Source organism: Geospiza fortis, unplaced genomic scaffold (assembly GCF_000277835.1).
Source record: "Geospiza fortis unplaced genomic scaffold, GeoFor_1.0 scaffold44, whole genome shotgun sequence".
Lineage (NCBI taxonomy): Eukaryota > Metazoa > Chordata > Aves > Passeriformes > Thraupidae > Geospiza > Geospiza fortis.
Genome location: NW_005054404.1, coordinates 1,533,910 through 1,546,010, shown reverse-complemented (window position 1 = coordinate 1,546,010; position 12,101 = coordinate 1,533,910). Strand labels below are relative to the sequence as shown.

The 12,101-nt window shown below is 37.9% G+C and overlaps 1 protein-coding gene across 1 annotated transcript in view; it reads left to right on the top strand.

Moving 5' to 3' along the window:
• PRDM6 (PR/SET domain 6) overlaps positions 1 to 12,101 on the top strand; it is an 80,141-nt gene that overhangs the window by 44,810 nt on the left and 23,230 nt on the right. The window contains exons 5-6 of the mRNA XM_014309134.2: positions 5,743 to 5,870; positions 9,484 to 9,608. Of these exons, the coding sequence (XP_014164609.1) occupies positions 5,743 to 5,870; positions 9,484 to 9,608 (253 nt within the window). The remainder of the gene's footprint in view (positions 1 to 5,742; positions 5,871 to 9,483; positions 9,609 to 12,101) is intronic.

Below are 12,101 nucleotides of genomic sequence, written 5' to 3'. Positions count from 1 at the left end.
TGAAAGCGTGACATACTTCACAGATGAGGGAGCGGCTGTGGGTATTATCTACCTTTTCTTCAGTGAAGCCTTGACACCGTTTCCCACAGAATTCTGCTGGAAAAATTGGATGCTGATGGCCTGTACTCTTCAAGTAAAAAGCAGAAACTGGCAGTGTCCAGAGAACAGAGATGAGTGGTGCTAAATCAGCTCGTGGCCAGTCATAAGTGCTGTTACCCAGGGCTCAGTGGTGGGGAACAGCCCTGTTCAATATCTTTATCCGTGATATGGATGTGGGGATCAAGTATATCCTTTGCCAGTCTGCAGATGACACTAATTTACACAGTAGTGTTGATCTACTGGAGGGTGGTGAATGGACTCTGCAGAGGGATCTGGACAGACTGGATTGATGGGCTGAGGCCAAGTCTGTGAGGTCAAACAAGGGCAAATACTAGGTCCTGCACTTTGGTCACAACAACCCTACATGATGGTACAGGCTGGGGGAAGAGAGACTGGAAAGATGTCCTGGTGGAAAAGGACCTGGTAGTGCTGGTTGACAGCAGCTGAACATGAGCTAGCTGTGCCCACATGGCCAAGAAAGCCAATGGCATCCCGGCCTGTGTCTGCAGCAGTGTGGCCAGCAGGAGCAGGGCAGGGATTGTGCCCCTGTACTGGGCACAGGTGACACCACACAAGTCCTGTGTCCAGTCCGAGGTCCCTCACTACAAAAAGGACATTGAGGTCCTGCAGAGAAGGGCAATGGAGAAAGGTAAGGATCTGGAGCACAAGTCCTGTGAGGAGCAGCTGAGGGAGGTGGGGCTGTTTAGTCTGGAGAAAAGGAGGACTGGGGGGACCTTACTGCTCTCTACAGCTGCCTGAAAGGAGGATCTAGGAGTGCACGAGCTGGGGTTGTCTCCCAGGCAACAGGAAAGAGTAAAAAAACCTCCAACTGTGCCAGAGGAGGTTTAACTTGGATGTTAGGGAAAAGTTCTTCACCAAGAGGGTTGTCAAGCACTGGAACGGGCTGTTCAGGGAAGTGATAGAGTCACCTTCCCCAGAGGTATTTTAAAGAAGTTTAGCTGTGGGACTTAAGGACTTAATGCAGGGACCTCAACCCTGCTTGGCTTGGCTGTGCTGGGTTAAGGGCTGGATTCAATGATTTTAAAAGTCTTTTTGCAACCTAAGCAATTCTATGGTTCTATAATTGCACACATTTTACAGACTGTCAGCTTAATAGCCAGACTTGTAACCATTATCCTTTTTGGCATTGTTTTCAACTTCTGTTCAGGTTAGACACCTTTAGAAAATGTATTGTTTTTACATCAAAAGCAGGGTCTCACAATAGTGAGATTTGCTTAATATAGAGCTTATTGAGTTCTGATGTCCAAGTTAGCGAAGAAGAAGCTTCCAGTGTAACTGTGACCTGTAGGTTCATGCACTGTTACAGAAAGGATATAACTTGTATGGATACTACTACATCTAACATGTCTGGTTACAACTTTTTTTACCATATTACCAGTAGTTTTAGATACATATTTGCTATCTTTGCATTGAAGGCAAGAGTAAATCTTTAGAGAGGAGAAGACTCATAGTAAATGATTTGAAAATTCTATGATTTTATGCATATGATATCAATGAGAATAGCAGTGAACAGCAAAATGCAAGAGTCTCTACAATGGTTAGAATTAACTCTTGCATATTTTGTGGCTTTCCTCACATTTCTTTTGATATCTTGCAACATAAAAAATATTCTAATAACTACTTTTACAATATAAATGTGTCTCCAAAGAAACATTTTATTTTCAGGATCACTCCATTCCCTGACTGCCTGAAGTGAAAATGAGCAGCCAAATAATTATCTGCTTATACCTTTCTTACCTGACTAAATGGAAAAATAAAATGCAAGAATTTCTAAAGATGTAATAGCAGGCCATGGAAAGAGAACAAGGGAAGGCAACAGATAGAGAGGGAAGAATTTCAAAGAACTATTTTTGCGCTTGCTATCGCTTCTGTGAACTAGTTTTTAATTGCTTCATAACTTGGCTTTCTGTGCAGCTGTGCCGCTACATTTGAGCTGTTTTAATCTAAAATTTTGTGGCATCTATACCAGAAATGGGGGCAACAATTTAGCACTGGATTAGATTTGCCCTAATGATCCAAGTAAGCAATACTGATTCTATCAGTACTGAAGTTATTGAAGCTTTCCAGAAATCTCTTTAGCACTCACCTTGTCTTTTATTACTGCTTAACTCTTAGATGACTCATGTTTATATTACTTCTGTTATTTATGCTATGGCTGTTCAGAGATTTTAGAGCATCACTTATATGGCATGCAGTGTGCTTTTGAAGTTATTACTGCCATTGTGCGTTGCTCTTACAATTGTGATTAAAGTATCTATGTCCTCTAAATAATTATCCTCAACCAATCCAGACATTGGAAGAGGAACCTGCCCTCTATTTATGTCTCAATTCCTTTATAAAGGGGTGTTTGCAAGGAAAATAAAAGAAAATACTGAAAAGAGAAGACTTGTATTCTGATGACTATGCTTTTGACTTATTTTCCTGGAAAATGAAGCATTTTCTGTTGTATCCTGAAGTCAAAAGATGAAATTCATAGAGGAGAAGTATGTATCACATTCTGAGTCTCTTGATCTGCAACATACCAGTAAAATATCTGTAAACAGTCAAGAACCTATTAAGAAGATAATTAACTATAAGGCAACTGCTAAGGGGGGACCATAATGCAAATCAGATGAGGTGAGTGCAGATCTCTTTTATCAGATTCCAGCCTGTTCCACAATCTGGTTCATTCCATTACAAAACAAACAAAAAACCACAACAAAACCCAAACCCTTAATATCCAGCAAAACCAAGAGTTATCAGGGTCCAGTATGAAGCTTAGGTAACACTTCCAAGTGCAATCAAAGTAGAAAAATGAAATAACTAACTCTGTTTCCACCACTTGGATCAGCGACTATGTGAGACACAGAAAAAATAAATGCGAAGTCTGAAGGGACTTGGAGAAATGGTATTCTATTTTGCCATGAGGCTATTGCAATGTGTGAGAAATTTATGCCAGTGTAGATGGATGCAATGATCAAGTGAGGTAGTCAAAGGCTTCCAGTAACATCAGTTTATCACAGGTTTCTGCAGTATTTTCTGTAATAGAAAGTATGGCTGTTTAAGGATGTATGCATGTGTAATAGAGATGTGGGTAAATATGTATATCCATTGTTAAATGTAGTGCCTGTGTTCACAGCTTGGGCTACAAGTTTGTTTTTTCTTTGTTATGGCAGATTATGGTTTTCTCCCTCATGAGGGTTTCTTCAGGCAGTTATTTCTTCACTGGTTTTCTGATTTATAAAACTGTAAAATGAATAAGAACTCCTGCATAACAGTGACATGAAAAATAATAACCATATCTGAGTTTTGGGTTTTTTTTTTCCAGATTTTAACCTGTATTGTGCAACCTGACAAATAGATTCAACACAGTATTGTTATTTACCTTCCAAGCCTAGGGCTTCTTCTTCTTTACAGATGGGTTTACAATCCTGTAAGAAAAGAGCTAAGAGTGCTGTTGGATAGATGATGACTTTGCAGCAATGTCAGTAATATCCCAATATGGCCAAGGAAGGCATAGTGTCACTTTATGCATCAGTACTTGCAGAATAAAGTATTTGAAAATACTTAGTCTTACAGCACAGTCCTTCCAGTTCCAGACCAAGGCCCAGGAAAGACCCAGTCCTATGTTTTCATGACAGATTTTAATTTTTTATATCATTTAATGACTGTCTATTTATACAAAGCCCTGGATAGAGCCCTGTGTGCTAAGACATGAGTGTCACTACTGATTATGGCAGACCTCTTTGTCTTTCCTGTTTCATATCATCTGGGAATTAGGAAGTTATCAGCTCTTTATTTATGGGAATTGTTTTTGCATCATGTTAAGACATATATTGTTGTGTGAATAAGCAGCATGTAAATGGATAAGTAATAAACACTGCTGAGAATGTTTGCATAGATATTGCCAAAATGGTTTCAGCCAAGTACTTAGTCATTAATTTTTCCTTCTCTTCCTTTTTATACGCTGATGTCGTGTAGAACTTTTCCAATTTCTTCACAGATTTTTGTAGTTTAGCATATTTTGCTCACATATTGAGCATACATTAAGATATTTGCTTAAGAATAGGTCCTTGCTGATAACCAGCATGTTAGCATTTATACAAAAATCAACTTAATCACTGGGATTAAAGTATTTGTTTACTTCTGAGGACTCCTGATTCTCTGACTTTATTCCACTCAGGGCATGTTGGGGTAGCATCTTGCTTATCCAACACAGGAGTATCTGGCCAGGTTCCACCTGATCCTTGTCACAGACACACAGGAAAAAAGGATGAGAATCGCCATAGATACTTGATTTCTGTGTCTCTCCTGCTCTTGCAATGGACATATTCCTCCTGATTACTCAAAGTCCCTCTTGGCCAAAAATAAAAGCAAGGGTGGTTCCTGAATTTGAGACTCTCCTTTAGTGGAGGAAAAAAACTAGGTTTTGATTCCTATGTATATTTTTGTGTGAAGTATAGGAAACCCTCTTTTAAAAAATCATAAGTATCAAATATAGTCACACAATTTTTGAGATTATTCCCTTGATATTGAAATAGATATTCAAGATTGTTAATCTGTATTTACTAGAAATGTTCAATTCAATGTAATAAATGTGCTTCCTCTTTAGTTAACTGAATTAAACTTTCAAGAAGACATCAATTTAGGCTCACAATTTCAAAAGGAATAACATTTCTGGGGGAAGGATGTTAAAGCAAATGGTGTTCATAGAGGAGCAAAAGGCATGAAAATGAGATTTACTTCAGATAGGCTCCTAATTGTTCAGATGTATTTGTGAGGTTTGCCAAAGCAATTGTGTAACAAGTAAAAACCTTGTGAGATCACACACTTTTAGTAGGATTAGACCTATCTAGATAACATTTTTCAGCAGTCAGGGGGTAGGTATGCATAATACATTTATCTTTTCACTTCAGAATCTCCAGAGCAACTCTATTCTTGACTTCAGAGAGAGCATCCACTTTTGAATACAAACATATTACCTTTTTTTAAATTTAAATCAACATAACTGGCTCTCATGTCCTTAGCAGGGATGTCGTGTTTAGGAAAACAACAATTCCCTCCGGACTAGTTTCTCATTTGGTACTTCAAAAAAATTGTGTGTCTCAAGGGAGCTCCAAAAGGCATCATCAACTCCATTTTTCCTTCTAAGTCTCATTTGTTTTGATATTATGGATCATACAACTCCCTAACATATCATGTAAGGCTGCTGAAGTAAATACTCTTGCTGCAACTGAGATGTTAAGGAAGGGATCCTTGTTTAGGGATTGCTACTGCCCCTTGATCAGATGTCCCAGCCATTTTATTGCACACTTTACATCCAGATTTTCTTGTTTATCTGGCAGTTCATTATTTAAGGCCAGCTTGTCAAAATAGGTTAAATATTCTTTGGGAAACATGGTCACATCCTTGAGACACCACAAATATTTTTAATATGAAAAGATTGGCTTGATAAGAGAAACAAGATAAACTTGCATCTCTTAAAATATTTTTCTGCATTTTTATGTATATTTCTAAAAGTATCAGTACACGGATGACAAACTACATGGCAATAAAGTCCTGGAAAGAGAGACACCAGCAAAGCAGCGAAAATGATTACTGATGATTTGTTCTAACTACTTGACCTTGTGCCATCTCCCCCAGATATATGACCAAGATGGGACACTGCAGCACTTTATCGATGGTGGAGAACCCAGTAAGTCGAGCTGGATGAGGTACATCCGATGTGCCAGGCACTGTGGGGAGCAGAACTTAACCGTGGTTCAGTACAGGTAAAGTGATTCTTGATTCACCCAGAGACACAAAATGAGAGTGTTTTATCAGGCTGTGACCATCAGGAGTACTTCTGCCTTTGATTGCGAAGAGAGTATCCAAGCTTTGGAGGATGTGCTGACATGGGGCAGCACACATGGGGTGAAGCTCCAGGGAGCGAGGGCAGCTCTGTGTCACTTGTGTGACCCCCCCGCCACACAGAGCTCTCTGCACTGTTTCAAACAGCCTCAGCAGAGGCAAGCCAACACAAGCAGTTCTCCACCCTTAAGAGGGATGCATGTGATAGGGGAGGGGGAAAAGTGGCACCCAGAGGCATCCTGAGGGTCAGTCACGAGCTGTGCACACACCTCGAGCTCTTTTGTTGAGTGCACCTGCTGGCCAAGACTGCTAGAGCTTGTGCCTCTTATGCTGCTGGCTAGAGAAAGTCAAAATGCAAAGAAAAATGTAAAGAAATTATGGTACATTTTGCTTTGTACTTGCAAATAGATCCAGAAAACCCAGACAACACATTACATAAATACATGATCTCAGCTATAAACAAACCTTTTTCCTGAGAATCAGAAGCGACCGCTTGGCCTTATTAAATGTGGTAGGAAGCACATCAAAGAATGCCCCAGGCTTGCCAGTTGCAGTGAGCAATGATTTTTGCTGGTTGCTTTAGAGAGCAGAGTGTCTTTTATTTAGGAAAAATCTTAAACTTATTTAAACTACCTTTAAAATTAAAAATAAAACATACAAAAGCAAGCTAAAATAAAATATATAAAGTTTGATTATACCATAGGGATCCAATTTAACAATGGTAAAATTGTTCAATTGCATTTTCAGCCTTTTTATTCTCTGGCCAGTTGACTAAACAATGCTGCAGTTAAAAAAAATAACAATCTTATTTATACATTACAAATCTTTTATTATATACTTAGGTATCTGCTATCTATAGCTAAAATACCATAGGATTTTAAAGAAACACACTGGGTAATGAATAAAGATTGTTGTGATGAAAGAGTATTTTTGTAGGTATCTTGTGGACTATTTCTCTATGTGCTGATGTGTGCGTGCACATACATATATAAAAATAAGAAAAAAATATATGCGTACACACATATATATAGATGACAAAACTAAATGAAAAGTGAACATGAGAAAGTCATTACACATCTGTCAATATTAAGTGGATTTTACAACTCTCCTTTCATGATGGAGTTTTTACTTAGAGTTCCCTCTGTTGATCTGTTTTCGATTACTTCAGATCTTTATAAAATGAACTACAAAAACACAATTTAAAAAACTGGCATCCATCACCAGTGACTGCATCCAAGTGTAAGAAAATAGAAAAGTTGGACACTGAAAAACCAGCCTAATTTTTATTGTACATGGACGTCCTCCTCACAGAAAGTCAGCTGGTTTAAATTCATTCTGTTATGATTTGTAATATCTAAATGGAATTTTCTTCAAAGTGCTCTTGATTGATTGACCCTTAGCTGAACGTTTTGTTTTTATTTTGAGGCTGACAATAATGTTTGTTGGCATGTGTTCTGCTTCAACTGCGTTGGGACGCCATGAAGCTATCTTTATGAGTCATCCAACCACAATACTAAATACATGTCAGCAAAGGAAATATTATCCGAAAAGGGAAAAATCCCTTTGATGTACTTCAGCATGCAGAGATTTCTGCGAGTTTTGGAAGCTCTGCACACTTGTAAGGGACGGTGTACGCTTACACTTTTTTTTCCCTGCCTACTCCAAGCCCCACAGACCACCCATTGCTCAAAAACAGTTCTGCTCTTTCAGCGGCAAAGTGTGTCATTTGGTTTTAGCACATTCATTTGCTCGGCTGCTGTGTTTATGTTAAGGGAAGCCAAACTGAGAGATGAAATATTACAAGGGTGAAGTACAAAGTAGACTCAATTTTTCTCAAGTTAAGAGATGCCGGTAATTTATAGTGTGGCTCCGATTTTCATTTTTATGTAACAGTGGAAAGAATTAACTAAATGCAAAGCTCTGGGAAGAAAGAGAGACAGAGAAGAAGAGGAGGAGAAGGAGGAGGAGGGAAGATGAAGGGGAGACACAAAGAGGAGAGTTTTTGTCAGATATTCATAGAAGGCTAAGAAAACCGTTCTGCTTAGCTAGCAGTGCCCTCCTGAGACAGGGTGGCAGTAAGCGAGGAAAATAACAAGATAAATGAAATTTTTGCAGCTGCTAGTAAAATATTGAGAATCTGCACTTTTTTATTGATCTTTATGATCCTGTTGCCAAGAGCCACTTTGCGGTGACAAAATATGTTGACAAGTGCATATCTCACTGCCATGAAAAATGTGGTAGAAGATTCTCCTTATGTCTGCAGTGTTATACAAGGAACAAATTGCATTGCTACAGCCAATTCTTTATAGAAAGTCTAAATTTAAGGCCTACCAACCCTAAACACTTTTATCTTGAACTTCAGAATAATGTTTGTAGCAATTCTTCACTCAGAAAACTGGTTGAGGCCTAAGTTTTTTTTGGTCTGTAGATGTTTTTCTGCCTTACATAAGCGGTTATAAAAAATGTTCATTTCTTGGTACTTTGACTGTATCACTTTGGTATGTAATCCTTCAGCAAGAGTGGACTGTTCTTCTTGTATATATTGAATTTCTATCCATCTCAGAGGAGTGTGTTTTACTGTTCCATGTGAAGCATAAGGGAGAAGCCACTGCAAACTGATAACATTTGTCTTTTATCCTGTGCCTGATTCTAATCTAGCACAGTTTTTGCTGCCATGTAAATGTCTTAACTGCAGAAGTATCACTCTGAAGCTATTTACATCAGTCCAAGATCAGGATAAGGCTCTTGTTTTTATGCTAAAGACATAAGGATTTTTCCCTTCCCCCCCACCGTGTTCCCACTTCAGTGGTCTAGAAATACCCAGTGTTCTCTCACAGGAACAATGAGATACACACTTATGGTAACACTGATTTACACATACTAAATCATTGGCACTGCCCTCACATTCCATGTAGTGGAAGATTTTAACACTGCATGATCCAATTAATCCCATTTTTTTATTTCCCCTAAGTCAAAGTCTGTTTTTCTCAAGAACCCAAGGTCTCTCTTTTAAAGGTATATTACTGCCATGAAAGGTCACTCCACATGCTATCTCAAAGGTCTTGCTAAATGTATTTATTAGTTTAATTTCTCTTCACAAAAGAAATGTTGTCTACCCTAAAATAGGTTAACTTTTGCAGGTGACAAATGCAAAGCTGTTTAAATGGCTGTACTTGCTGATCTGTGTACACCACTCAGATGATTATACCATGTAAGCAGAAAGTATCATTCTAAAATCCCCCTGAAATACACTTTGCAAGAAAATACCTGTATTTTAATGGTATCTTGGTCCTTCTGAAACCTTAGCATTCAATATATGCTAGATACAACTTGTCTGTAATGTTGTTAGCTAGTGCTACAGGAACAAAGTCCTTCTCTAATGACAGATTTGGTTTTAACACAACCAGTAGGTTATTCATTTAGTTATCTGCAGAAATGCTTCCAAAACAATGAATTTCTACTGTAATACCATGTGCTATAAGATGAGAATGCTCTATTCCTAAATTATGCCATGTTTTCTTTTTTCTTGATTAGGTCAAATATATTCTACCGGGCTTGTATGGATATCCCCAGGGGCACTGAGCTGTTAGTGTGGTACAATGACAGCTACACATCTTTCTTTGGAATCCCTCTCCAGTGCATTGCACAAGATGAAAATTGTAAGTTCTTTCTTGCATTTCTACCTGTGTAAGCCATAATTCCTCTTTCATGCCTAATCAGATACATCATAGAGCATTTTACAGGGGGCTCTGTCCCTGGAACTTCAGCACCTGTCTGGATGGAGCTTTGAGCAATCTGTTCTGGTGGTGTCCCTGCCCATGGCATGGAGCTAGATGATCTTTAACGCCCCTTCCAACTGAAACCATTCTATGATTCTCTGATTCTATGGCATTTAATGAACGTTGCAGTATATTTAAGGTGAGGTGATACACTTACACTGCAAAATTACGGTATGGTTAGAATCACTGCTCTGTATCAGTGATTAATTAATGTATTGCAAACAAGTTTGTTTGGTTCTCTCAGTTGTTACTAGACCTATCACAAACCACTGTCTTGCCAAAACAGTAATGCATTGCAAGCCAACAGGGCCTCTGTTGGTGATTTTTTTTTCCTATTACCTTTGAGCATGTTGAGAAAAGCTTTGACTGGCAGATTAAAGACATTAGATCCTTGTGGTTAAACATAAAACCCTACTTTTAAAAATACCGGCTGAATGTAAGCACCCTGAAATGACAATAAATCTCTATTCCATCCTGACCATCCCCAGTTTCATCCATTCTTTTACTTGTTCTCAACATTTTATTTTTAGTTTGCTACGGATCCTCACTAAACTAAGCATGAAGAGTTACTTTTAATACAGACAAAATCTAGTGCTGGATACCTTTGTCTGTAACAAAAATGGGTGATCCAGGCACATCCTTCAGTTCTACTGCTTGTGTGTGAGACTTAGTTAGAGCTTGCATCCATTTTGGCAACTATATGTATCTATATAGTGGAAAAAAACAAGAATGGACCTGTTGACTTTGGTCTAAAGTAACTCTGTGACTGCCCACACTCAGAAAATGATGCATAAGGTGCATGTTTTTGGTCCTGTACTTGGACACTTAAACAGCATGAACTGTTAGGAAGAACTAGTGTCTTGCAGAACTTAGATACTAAATCATGCAGCAATTAAGCAGCAAGATAGCAGGGATTAAAATGTTGAAAATAAACATCCTTTCTCATCTTGAGTTTTCTGTTGAGTCTGTTGAGTTTGAGAAAAGTTTAAAAGAAATTTAGTTTCTGGCAGAAATATTTGCTGATGAAAGCCATGCCATGCCATACACTATGGAGTGTACTATATAGAAATATTATTTTTTCTTTCAGAAACTCAAGACTACAAAAAATTTATTTGAAAATCATTATGGATAATATCTATAAATATTGTCTCTTGCTATTTCTCTGTGAGACAAACTAGAGTTTCATCCATAGAGACACTGACATGAGTAGATGAAATTAATCTCTGACCATGGAGCCAGCTGCAGACTGGTATAGGACTTCAGTCCCACCTAAACTCCCAGAATGTACCTTCTGCTTATCTTCTGCACAAGGGTATTGTCAGCAGCACAAGTTCTGCCTATATTCCTTAGGTCTTTAGTAGCCTGATCTCACTGCTTCTGTCGACTTTTATAACCACAATTTAAAGAAAATAAAATAAAAGAAAAAGGTGATCTCCTTCTTCTGAGTATATTGAGGCAAAATGATAGTATACAAATTGTTCCTGGTACTGAAGAGACATAGAAGACGTATTCTGTTTCTGGAAACTTGAGATAGACAGATACGTGGATGCAAACCTACTTAGAAATGAGATTCTCAGATACTACAAAAAAGAATAGATTAGGATGGACCTCAACTGACATAACTTAAATATCTTCTAATAATATAATATTGGAATCATTATGATTGATCATAGATATTTGAACAGAACTCTAAAGGCAACTGTCATGATTCAAATTATTATCAAATATTAAGTTGTGGTTGTTTTGGGGATTTTTTTCTTTGTTTGTTTGTTTGGATTTTTTTTACATTAAATAATATTGGCTGATTCCGGCTTACAACTGAAATTCTCGTGTTTGGTCTTAGAAATCATGATTTACTCATGTTTGCTCTTATCATCATGATTTACCAAAACAAAATTATAGTTTCTAATCATCAGTTTAATACATGCTATGTACCTATTTGTATATATAAACAGTTTGTAACCAAATTTGTGTACAGAGACTTATATGTATATAACGCATTTAATTTAAAAATTTCCATGAAAATAATAGCGCATGGGCCTGAGTCTGCCAAAATTAGAAAGCATTAGAAGTTACTCAGTCCAATGGCCTAAATGATGTTTATTTTTGCATTGTGGTGCAAGCTTTGGTCAGCTGACTATTTTTCCACAGCACTCTTGTATGATCTCTGTATGATCTACATGGCTCTCAAGGTGTGAGGCAGCTGTTCAATTTCTTCTACTTGCTTGACCTCCTGCCTTTCTTATCAGAAAACATTCAAATTCAGCACTAAATCACTTCTTTGTGAAAAGCATATTGCATTTGTTGCTGAAATATCTGAGTGCGTCACAAGCCATAGTTAATGGACGATCATAAGACTAGAAACAATTTTCA